Source organism: Meles meles, chromosome 21, assembly GCF_922984935.1.
Source record: "Meles meles chromosome 21, mMelMel3.1 paternal haplotype, whole genome shotgun sequence".
In the NCBI taxonomy this organism is placed as follows: Eukaryota; Metazoa; Chordata; class Mammalia; order Carnivora; family Mustelidae; genus Meles; species Meles meles.
In genome coordinates this window covers 15,575,381-15,587,417 of record NC_060086.1, presented here as the reverse complement: position 1 = coordinate 15,587,417, position 12,037 = coordinate 15,575,381, and the positions used below count along the sequence as shown (strand labels likewise).

The 12,037-nt window shown below is 61.9% G+C and overlaps 1 protein-coding gene across 2 annotated transcripts in view; it reads right to left on the bottom strand.

The window, feature by feature from the left end:
• Window positions 1-12,037, bottom strand: part of MAD1L1 (mitotic arrest deficient 1 like 1) — a 309,358-nt gene that overhangs the window by 39,251 nt on the left and 258,070 nt on the right. For both annotated transcript variants that reach the window (XM_045993575.1, XM_045993577.1), the window contains one exon: window positions 4,543-4,733. In XM_045993575.1, the coding sequence (XP_045849531.1) occupies window positions 4,543-4,733 (191 nt within the window). The remainder of the gene's footprint in view (window positions 1-4,542; window positions 4,734-12,037) is intronic.

Genomic DNA, 12,037 nt, shown 5'->3' with positions numbered 1-12,037 from the left:
GCCTGCCACCTGGCCTCGGTCTCCACTACTCTGGGACCCTCAAGAGCCTGCCTTCCTGCCCAGCTCCTCAGGGGGCCCAGCCTCTGCAGAGATGCTCCCGGGGGCTAGGTGGGGAGGCAGGCGCTGGAGGAGCACAGACAGGTCCTGCTTCTCAGGGAGACCACGCCTGAGCGGAGTTGTGAAGGCCGGCTGACCTGGACACGTGAAAGCGAAGAAAGAAGCCTCGTCCCCAAACACTGGTCAGCAGATGGGAGGGGCCAGGCGACCCTCAGACAGCTCTGGGGCAAGGCTCGGGGAGCGGGCTACCACCAACGTGCCTCCAAGCCCCAGAAGCAGAGTCCAGAGGGGAGGGACGTCCTCACACGAGCCAGACTTCTCCTGGGGGCGCCTGGACCGACACAAGCAAGCTGCGGGAAGGGTGCTGCCCATACCCCAGGGAGCACTGCGTGGCAGCGGGTCAGCACCTGGTGGGTTCCTGCAGCCCCTGCATCCCCAGAGCCCTCGCTGTGGCGAGTGGAGTCACTCTGGAGTTTCAGGTCCCGGCCTGCATGGGGTGTGCACTGCGGACCAGTTCCCACCCAGCCCACACCGACGCACACTGCCACGTGCCCTGGACGGACAGGAGACCCCAGGACAGCAGGCGAGACCTGGACGTGGCTATGCTGCCTTCAAGCCACTCTGCTGCAGCCAGAAGCTGGGTCCTGCCTTACTGGCCAGCCCCAATACCATCCCCAGGGCCAGGCCGAGAGGACACCACACATCCCACAGCAACCCTGTCCACAGCTGGGCCACACAGGGCATTGGCACGAGACTCAGCTGCCGTCCTCACCATTCTCGTTTCCTCCCTGCAACAGGGCCTTCTTGCAGGAGGAGGGCAGGAGGGCTCCTGAACCACAGCCACACAGAACGATGGGCCACAGAAACCAGGGCTCTGGCTGGTCCTGGGAACTCACAGGCCGCTGCACTGGCATGGGCACAAGCACGAGCACGAGGGTGAGCCAGCTCCGCCCTGGGGTGGGCGGGGGGCGGGGAGGTACGCAGCCAGGCCCCTGCTGGGCCAGAGCTCCTGCCGTCCTCAGAGTGGTGGCCCCAGGCCAGGCAGCTTCCCCGCACACAGCTGGCACGGCCGGACCACTGGCGCCATGTGTCCTCGTGCAGAGCGCGCGCGGGTGAGCCTGAGCCCTCAGTCACGGTGGCACACATCTGCGGAGCCCGCTCAGCTGGGACAGCGCTCAGCTATTTCCAACTCTGCCTCGGGCCCCTTCCTGCCTGAAAAATCACTGTTGGGAAAATAAAATACAATAAAGCAAAGGGGCCAGGAGGCTATACTTCACCGTGACCCCCCTCCAGCCTGATTCCACCACCACAGCTGTGGGAGTCCGCCATTAGCCCCCACGTGGCAGGGCCCCAACACCGCATGGGGGCCACCGGGCCACCCTGTCTCTCAGGCCCATCTCTGTCCGGCAGCCTCTCGCGCTCAGGACTACCAGCCCACAGGGAAGACTGCCCTGCGGCCCCACTGAAGGCTCCGCTCACTGGCGAAGCCCTTCTGACCCTGGGGCGCATCCAGACTGAGCTCACCAATGTGGGTGGGGAAGCTGAGTCCCACAGGGTGCAGTGACCCTGCCAAGAGTGGGAGCCCCTCACGTCCCCTCTTGGGTCCCTGGAAGCCAGTGAGTGTCTGCAGAGGGTCGGTCTGCCTTCTACTTAGCTTCTTACACTCTCCTCCATTTGTCTGTCCTTAGCGAGCACCCTGCACGTGCCAGGCCCTGAGCGGGGGAGTCGGCAGAGGACCGGGTGGGATGGGGTATCCTGTCGCTCGACAGTGAGCAGGCAAAGGTGACAGGTGACTCACCAGCAGTCACTCAGAGGGCCGGGTTAGAGCACTCCTGACAGGCCAGGCAGCTCCAGCCACGGGCCCCACAGCCCTGGGCCTGTGACGCTCAGAGGCTCAGTGTGATCAGTGTCCTGGAGGCCTTGGCCGAGCACGTGAATGCACGCACACACCTCCGGAGAGTCTGTGGAGACTGCCCGCAGCTGGCTAGCTGCTCCCCACAGCCCAGCACTTCCTGCCGGCGGAGTCATGGGAGGACGGGGCCACCACGGAGGCAGCCTGGGGCCCTGCAGCATGCAAGCAGCAGCCGCCTCTCCAGGCCCTGCCCAGCACTGCCCAAGGTGTGGCGGCTGGTGCCAGGGGACCATCCCTCAGGACATTGGGGAGCGTGTCTGTGGACAGAAGGCTGAGCCAGCCAAGAGGACGGACCCCCCCACCCGACCCCTCCCACGGGGTAGCCCGTGAGCTCCGAGGAAGGCCCCATGTGGATGTGCCCTGAGGAGCAGGTGCCCGCATGTGTGTGAGCAGCAGGGGGAGGCTTCAATGGAAGAGTGAGGGAGGAGCCAGGGCCACCCTGGGGGTGAGGGATGGGGGACTGAGGCTGGCAGGCCCTCACAGCCACATCGGGGAGCCCAAGAGGCAGGTTCGTGTCCTGTGCAGGATGGGGGCACTGGCTGGGCGGGGCAGGGTGGGCTTCACTTGCTGAACGGAAGGGAGGGCCCCTCAGTTGGACCCACAAAGGGGTCCAATGTAGGGCCCAGGGCCCACGCTGGAATTCTGGGGACTTACAGCCTCACCCTGAAGGGAGAGACGTACGTTCGGGGCAGGAAGGGTGTCTGGGGCCCCTAGCCGGCCCCAGATCCCTGTCCCTCTGTTTTACCCAACATGGCTTCCCACCCTTCCTAAAGAGCCAGGGTGAGAAAGGCAAAACCCCACCCATCCGTTCCTGCCCACACAGCACCAGGCACCATGGGGTGATAAGACTGCACACGATAAGAAAACCAGTGTCCTTGGCAAAGCTGGGCTTCCAGGGGACCAAGACACAGGGAGGCAGGCAGCCCACCTGTCCAGAGCCATCGCGAGGAGCTGGGCTGGCTCCGACCAGCAGGGCCCCGTGACAGGCACGAGAAGACTCTGCCTCCATGCCCCGCTGGGGGTCTGGGTAGGGGGGAGCCTGTGTGTGTGCCCATCACATGAGATGTCCATGCACATGTACATACATGCACGCTCCTAGGCTCTGTTTCCCGGGACGCCCCCACTCCCCATCCCATCCTGGGAGGCCGCACAGCGCCAGTGCTTGCCGAAGGAGATCCTGACCCACTAGTCGTGGTCTCTCAGCTGCCTGGCCTGCGGCTGTGCTCCACGGGGGCCACCGGGGCATCTAGGGGAACGCCTGAGAGCAGAGTACAGGATGGAGTGCCCCTGCCGACCGGTCAGGGACCGCCCTGTCCTGTGCCTGGGTCCCCTGCTCTATGGAAAGGCAGTGAGGCTAGACAAGGACACGGAAATCACCAGGCCCGTTCCATGGACCCACCCCCAACATTTCTATGGACAGATGACAGAAACAGCTCCTGCTTCCGGCCAGTCCTCCCCATACCCTGGTGCTCAGGAAGGCTCGAGCTGCCCTGAAGGCTAGGCATGGTGAGCAGGAGCCCGTGCTTCCAGGACTCTGCAAAGCTACTGGGAAGACTCTGTGCATGCCACTAGCCTGGCAGGCCCCTGCTGCGCCAAGCCCTGGCCAGAGCTGGGACAGGGTGCACATGCCTGTGGGGGGGTGCTGAGCACTGCCAGGCCTTGGGCATGGGGGAGAGCTGAAGGTGGGGAGGGACAGCAGAGCATCGGTGGGGGGCGGCAAAGCGTCTGAGCGATGGCAGAGAGTTGAGAGGGGGATGGCAGAGGGTCTGAGGGGGGTATGGCAGACTGTTTGGGGGGTGGCAGAGGGTCTGGTGGGGGGCACGGCAGAGGGTCTGGGGGTCTGACAGTGACTTCTGCCTGTCTCCACTCTGTGGAGGCTGCCCAGAGCGAATTGTACACCTTTGTTAATTTAGTTAACATTTAAAAGAAACCATGGTATTTCTACAAGATATGAAACAATGATCAGCAATGCCGAGTTCTCCCAAGATGCGGGACATCGCACAGGAATGAAGTATGTTTCTGACAGTTTACACAGACACCTATGGTGTCCCGTCCAGAACTGCACCCCGGCAGCATCTCCAGGGGGAGAGTCTGGGGCCAACATGGGTCGCGCAGTCCCCGCCCTCCTGTGAGCCAGGGGTCCCAGCCCTGGCCTCACCAGCAAGCCCGAGTGCACGTCCCAGAGTCCCACAGAGGGGAGGTCCCTCTCCCGTCCTGCAGTGCAGCACACTGGCCTTGGCCATGGTCCAGTCCGAGGCGCCTCCCTGGCCCAGCACGGACCCTCACCCCATTACTCCAGCTGTCCCCTGAGCGCGGCTGGTGGGGGATACCCAGGGCCTCACTGCCCTCTCCCTCCGAGCCACACAGGGATGGCCGACAGCCAGAGGTGGCCAGATCAGGGCCTGGTGCTTCCTGCAAGAGGCCCTGGGGGACAGGGCAGAGCTGGGGGTGGCTGAGAGTCAGGAGACGCCCCTGGCCCGGGCCCCTGTGCACCACACCGGCCTGAGGCGAGGCTGATCCCGCACACACGCCGCCAACCAGCAGCGTGAACGGCAGGTCCCAGCAGGCCCTACCTTGAAGATGAGGCAGTCGGCTTTGTGCTCGGCGTACATGGACGTTAGCCGGTACTGGTTCTCTGTCGTGATGTCAATCTGGTAGCCCGTGAGCGCATAGCAGACTTTCCGGAACTCCTGGATCTTTGTCTGAAAGACCTCCTTGAGCCGCTGATTCTTCAACTCGGCGCTCTCCACCTGCTTCCTCAGCTCTGAGGGGGAGAGGAGAGGAGGTGAGCCTGCGAGCCGGGTGGCAGCAGGGGGCCAGGGTCAGAACTCCAGGCAAAGGGTCCAGGAAGCTGGACAGGCCACCCACGTCGGCAAACCCCGGCGTGTGCACTCTGTCCGGGAGTGAAGAACATGAGCCGTAAGCAGCCTGCGCTTGTGACTCCACGGAGAGCAGGGCTCTGAACGCCAGACCCCCTCCCAGCTCTGAGCCCTGATTCCACCCCTGGCCTGGTCCCTTCCTGAAGGACAACCAGGGCACACGGAAGCTGGCCCAGGTCGGGATGTGGGGGTGCAGGGACCAGCCCCTGGCCCCAGCCCTCAGGCAGGAGCGCTCTCTGACCAGGGATGCGGGCCTGGCCTGCAGCCCTGGTTCCCCACACACAGCTGCAGCCACATTCTTGCTGAGGAGCCAACGCCCACCCGCATGGGCCAGGACGGAAAAGTGCCAGGTGGATGGGGGGCTTTGAGAGGAGATGCCTTAGAGACTCATGACCACATTCCCTGGGGTTCCCCTGGCACTCAGAGACAAGGCCACCAGGTGAAGTCAGGCCCCTCGGCCCCCTTGGCCCCCACGTGGCTCTAACAGCGCCATTCAGGGCAGAGGCCCCCGGGCCCACCTGTCACTCCCACCACGGTCTAGGGCTGTGCAGGAGAAGATGCCGTGCCAAGTGCAAAGCCATCGGGAGGCTACACAGAAATTACCACGGCTCCGTCCCCCATGGTGCCTTCCCAGTAATGAAAGTGCGGTCACCCCCCCCCCCATTCATTAGTGAGGCTGACTCTCCTCAAACACCAGTGTAGCCTCTGAAACCGGGAGCTTCCCAGTGGTCCTGTCTGGAGCTGACAACGGGGATGCCAATGGGCCAGACAGGAGCTCCCCTGGCCAAGGGCGCGGTGGGAAACCCCCCCAGCCTCAGAAGCCAGTCAGCCCCGCTCAGAGCCCTGCCCACCGTAATGAGGACAGCAGCCCCTTGTTCTCAAAACGATGCCCAGGCCCAGGCCTGTCAACCACCAACTCCCTGGTGGGGCTGAGAGCAGGTGGTCCAGTCGGACAGCTTAACATGAGCAGATGTGGGCAGGGTCATTTCCTGGAGGAGGTGATGGGGATAGGGGACAGGGAGCCTGCATTCTGGTGCAGGAAACCCACTGGAGACCCTATACCCGCTCTGCCCTTCCTGACCTGCAGCCTCAAGGCCTCCCCCTGCAGCTCCTGGGTACGAGTCAGGCACACAGCCATCTCCAGAGCTGTCACGAGGACCAAGCCGGACCCCACGGGACCCTACGGGGCCAATGTGAAGTGCGGCGTGGTTCAGGCCATACCACCGATGAAGGGAGCCCAAAAGCCACACACAGGCTCCCATAGGCTCTGAGGCTGCCTCAAGGCCATAGGGAGGGTCGGGTTCTCTGCTTTCCAAACAAGCGCCTGTGGGATTAAGTGCTTGGCCACGGGCACCTGGCACAGGGAGGGCCTTCTGCCCCAAGCCAAGCTCTCGATGGCTCCCTGCCCCTCACATGCTCCAGGTGGTGCCAGGCTCGTGAGCACAGATCCTCGGTCTCATCTGCACTGCCTGTGCCTCTGCAGGCAGCCTGGGGTCGGCCACATTCTTGCTCTGAATACGGCCTCCTGATACCAGAGCACAGCTCCTTCTGGCCTCTCCACCACACACATCCATCCCCATGCCTTGCCCTCACCTGTCCCCCATCCAACACACAGTGCCGATGGCCCTGGCGGACACTGTCCTTCTGGAGCAGAGAGCCTCTCCACTGGGACTTGGGCATGGAGCCCGGATTAATCAAGTAATCAGACTATGAAATCCAAGAGGGTAATTGGTGGCTCTGACCCCACGCTCCGCCCTGTGTCTCTCGGCCGGCCCACCGAGGAGGGTCTGCCAGCGGGAGGAAAGCCCATTCCACCAGGGAAAATCCACTGACCGAGGTTCTGAGGCACTATTTTACCCCTGTCGGAGGCTGCACGGCCTTTAATGGATCGCAGATGTCCACGGGGAAAATTAAATCTTGGTAACAACAGAGCCTGACCTTGGAGAAGGTAGGAGCCCCTTCGTCCACAGGCACCAAAATGCTGCCCTTTCCAGAGTTCATGGACTCCCATGAGTAGACAGGACTCGGATCAGGAGCGAATGAGCCTGGCCACCTGCCAGGTGCCCCTGGGAGGGGTACCCAGGTGCCAGGACCACACGCCAGGCAGCACGCACACCCTACCCCACATAGCCTGCTCAACAGCATGAAGTAAGTCCCCTGTCACCCTCTGACGGGCAAGAGCAGGGGTGCTTGGGTCGGGGCGGGGGAGCGCCGCAAGGTCTCACAGGCCGTCAGAGGTCGAAAGAGGGCTCTGACCCGGCCTGCCTGGTGTGGGTCGGGCAAGAGGCAGCAGCTCTCCGGTGAAGTCACCTTAACGCAGCGTGTTCGGGAGGGACACCGTGAGTTCTGGCTGTGACTCAGGGCAGAGCAAAGACGGTGCTCTGACCTCCCCCTTACTCTGCCGTTCAATTGCTTATATAAACGTGAATGAATAATTCACACGATGGTTTGGATTAAATAAATAAAAGATGTGCCTTTTGCCTTGGAAATGCCATTGCTCTGATGTAGGCTCTTCTTGGGAACGAGTGGAGCCTTCCTCTGGGCGGGTTTGGTGGCCTGTGCATGTGGCACTCATGAGATGCTCCTCCACGCCCCAGTGACCAAGAGCCCGAGACCCCGGGACCTGTGGGGACCACATTCTGCACTCACATGCAGGTACCCTGCCACAGCCATCCCCAGCGCCGGGCCTGCTGGTGGCAACCACACATGGGCAGGGCCGGCAGAGCAGACAAGTGGCCTCATCAGGTCTGCTGAGGGCCTGGATCACCCACCCCAAAGCTCTCCTGCTGGGTGCACATCCCAGGGACCACCAGACACGGGATGGAGACCTCGTGCCCGGGGCGCCTGCACTCAGGCCTGGAACCAGCCCCAGAGTCGGGGGGAGGTTGCACCCGGCCCAGACTTGCCCTCAGCCCTTTCCTGCCCCCACCTCCATCCTCAACACTAGTCTCCAGCTGCGCTGGCCGGGAGACTATGGTCCCCCCACCCCCAACCACTGTCTTTCCTCTCTAGGCCACTCCTGCCCCTCCTCTCCTCAGCAGCCCTTTGCTCTCCAAGAGTCCTTGGTGAGGGACAAGGAAGGTTGATGGACAAGTGGGTGCCAAAGAGAGAACATTGTCGCCTGGAGCCCGGATGTGAAAGGTGGGCATGGGCAGTGGGGTCCGGAGCTGGGGCTGGGTGCCAAGGTCAAGGGGCCATGCCACCTGCCCTCTGACCTGGCAAGTGGCCCCATCCAGGCCTGCTGGTTGCCCCCAGCCATGTCCACAGGGCCAGTGGATGGCTCTGCCCTCCACCCCCTGCTCCTCATCTATGCCCAACACCTGGCTCCTCCTGGAGTCCTGGAAGGCAGCTGGGAAAGCCCGTGGGAAGGACACAGAACAAAAATAAACTGATTTCCATCTCTCCATTATATAAAGGCTAGCAGGAGAGAGCGCTTCACCCCGAGAGCAGAGATGTCAGTATAAAAGAGCGGTGGTTATGGGCACATAACTCTGGAGACCCAGATCACAGTCTGAAATTCAGAGAAATGTTTTTATCCTGGAGGGGTGAGGAGCGCAAGCGAGAGGCAGGCAGTTGGACGGTTGGAGCTTCCCTGCAGAAAGCCTCTTCAGGGACCCAGCATGCGGCCGTGCTGGCCCGAGGAGCCCACTGTGTCTCTACTTTGCTAAACGTGCACGCGCTACTGTGGTTTAATCCCCTCCTTCCCAGTTTGCTGGGGAAAGTACAGGGAGCTGGGTGGGCTGGGGTGGCGACAACTGAGGTCTGTGCCCCAACAGACCACCGACCTGGGTTCAGGACGGAGGCCAGGCCCCCTGCTCTCACAGGCTGCCTACGTGCAGCCCTTTCTTCCAAGCTCCTTACTCCTTGGAGTGTTGAGAAGCATAAGCAGATAGGACCACATAGAAACACTTTCAAATACGCCAGCTGTTCCTAGGAGGGCAGCTGGTGGTCCACGTCCCCCTGCGCCAGTGGCCTGAGTGCACCAGCAAGGTGCCCGGGTCTCAGCCTGATGCCCACTCAGAGCTGCTTGGCCCTGCCTTGTGGCAGTTCTGTAGGACAGACGCATCTCCGGCCCTCAGCACCTCAGCCTGAGCTCCATCCTGGGACCTCTCAAGGCCACGGCTCCCCATCAGTAGGCTTCCCCGACCCACATCTCAGGCCAGAGGGTCCCAACAGCAAAGCAGGTGCTGCCCGCTGGCCACCACCCCAGCCACCCTGCGGGAGGTCAGCCCCTTCACGGTGGAGGCGGCTGGCAGGGGAGCACAGCTGGGACCGGGAGGCGCGGTGGCTGGGGCCCCAGGCTTCCCCCCACAGTCAGCCTAGAGTGGCCCTGGCAGCCACGTCAGGCCCTCTGACAAAATTCTGAGCTCTGAAGGGAAGATGTGGTCTGGGTTAAAACCCTCTGCTGGTGTGCCCGGGTGGCTCAGTCAGTTAAGCATCCAACTCTTGACTTTGGCTCAGGTCACAATCTCAGGGTCATGAGACTGAATCCCTGTGTCAGGCTCCCTCTGTCTGCTCTCTCAAATAACAAATAAAATCTTAACACAAAACAAAACCAAAACCCCCCTCTGTGGCCATCAGGCCCTTGCTAAGCAGCCCAGGCCACCCCTCTGGTTGCTCCTGGCTGCCTTTATTTCATGCTCTGAATGAAACACCACTCTCCTCCTCACCTCAGGACCTTTGCACATACCTGGAGCAGCTCCTCCTGGTTTCTAGCTGAACCCTAGTCATCTGACCTTCAAAACTGTGTATCTGGAATAGATCCCATCTCCTGCTGTATGTTCTCAGGGTACATGACAGTGCCTGCTTTAGCACAACAGAGCATTTTTAAAAGCTCCTTCGTGTTACCGTTATTTCTCCAGCAGACTCCGAGCTCAGAATAGCCAAGGACTAGGTCCTTTTGTCCCACTGCCTCCCGATAGCACCTCAAGGAGCCGGGAGTAGAGAAAATGCCATTTCTGCATAAATCCTAAATCATAACCCCTAGAAAATCAGTGTAAACAAAAGTAACGTACACATGGGGCTTCCCTGTAGACAGCGCAGATGGAACATACGTGCCCACCCTTGAACACGCGTGTCTGTCCTTGCTCCCCACTGCAACCGCTGTGGGAGGGAGGGGAGGTGGCGGCAGACGAGTGGGGTGAGCAGGATCTTTGAAAATGAAAAGCAGACAGAAGAGAGGAACGAGACTTGGCAGACCTGCAAGAGTGGGGCCTCACCGCCTTGGGTGGTGGGGAGGCCGACTGCAGCCGGGGCTCAGGGTCCATATGGGGGCACATGTGTCCTTCCTGTCTCCCAGGTGATGCCTCGCCCCTCAGGGCAGCTGCAGGAAATGCCGACACCCGCCCCCTTGCGGCCAGGCTCATGCCCGAGGGAAGAGCTGGAGGCCCTCCCTGGGGGGGGGCCAGCAGCTTGCTTCCTGAGAAGCCAACCAGTGAAGTATGGACTGGCACCCACACCTGCTGTCAACACCAGTGCAGCGAGGTGGACAAGAGCACAGGCTCAGCAGGAAGAAGTCAAACTGCGCCAGCAGACCCAGCGGGGTCTGAAGCGGCCTGCACACCCACCCGTCCCATGCTCAGGATCCCTGGAAGGGGCCCCAGGGCTGTGTGTCCCCATGTCCAGCAGACCAGCCCTAGCAGGGACACCCACAGCCGGCTGCCTGCCTGGGTGGGGACAGAGGCCTGGGGAAGGCAGTAGAGAGGAGGGGTGAAGGGGCTCAGGGCAGGCACACAGGGCTGGGAAGCAGGCGGGGGGCTGGGGGCCAGGGACCAGGCTGCTGTTGGCCAAGCCATCAGAGGCGGGACAGCCCGGCTCCTGCAGTGCGCTTTGTTTGGGAGCTGGAAGCAGCTTTTGAAATTTTCCTTTGGGGACTCAGGACAGAATCATTTTTCTTTCTGAGAAGTGAATAAAAAACACTTAGCCAATGCTACGATTTTCAGGCTTAAACAACAACAAACAGCACTAATATTTCACCATTAGCAACAGTGGCCCTCTGAGCCCAGGCTGCTCCAGGCAGCTGTTTCTAAACCTGGCGCCTGTCCAGGCCGCTCCAAGGGCAGCGTGGGAAAGGCAGCAACGGAGGGCTTTGAGACCAGCCCGCTAGGAGGGAGGCAGCAGGGTTAGGCCCAGGTACCAAGGGTGGGTGGGGTGTCGCCCACTTTTCCAAGAGGCTGGACAACCAGCTTCCCACTCTGTCACAGGCCATGAGTCTGGTGTGTGTGCCCTGGCCCTTGGACACTGTGCCCCTCAGCTCTGGGCATCCCTGGCACCGCAATCCACAGCCCGGAGGGGTCAACAGGGCAGGGATGATGGCTAGTGTACCCTTGGGGTCCACGCCACACAGGTGCTTAGCAGTGGACAGTGATAGCAGGGTGCCTGTCACCCACTGCCCCCATGCTCACTGAGCTCTGATGCACGGCCTGTGCCCTGGGCGCATGCACCTGTGTCCCCATGCTCACTGAGCTCCGATCCACGGCCTGTCACCTGGGCCCGCCTGTTGGGAGGCTGACTGACTGCCTGGCTCCCCGGTGAGAAGGCTGAGGCCCCGACAAGGGGTGGGCCCACTGTGCGCCCAGCAGTGCTGGCCACAGCTGACCGGGGCTGGTCGGACTCTGGAACAGTGTTCCCTGTTGGCTGTCTCTGGCCGAACTAAATAGTCAGGTGCCCAGGCAAGGCTCTGCAGGGCAAGAGGGTCAGGAAAGACAGCACGCAGCCACCCCAACAGGCCCCCCAGGACACCGGCAGCTGGACCAGACAATCCAGAAGGCCAGCAGGTGCTCTGGCCACCCTTGGCCCATGGGTCTCAAGTCCTCCCAAGGCCCAGGAGGCACAATGGTGCCCAGTCTTGGCAGTGGGCATGAGCCAAGGGCAGTGCCACCCTCCGCTGTGCACAGGCCCTGGGGGAGCCGCAGGTCTACAGGTCAAGGTCCTAAGTTGGGTGTTTGTTTCCTTGGGTTCTGGAAGCTGGTGATGGAGCTGAAGGAAATGCCTGCCTGGTGTCCGAAGGACACACACATGGGGAGGGGAGGAGAGGGGGGCGGCGGTTGTGCCCATGGGAACCAAGCCACGGCAGTGCACCGCGAGACCACAGGAGCAGCTCTCTGATGTGGACGTGCTGGGTCTGGAGAAGTTGGGGCACAAACAGCGTCCCCGTGTATCTGAAGGGCACATGGATGAAAGCAAATGC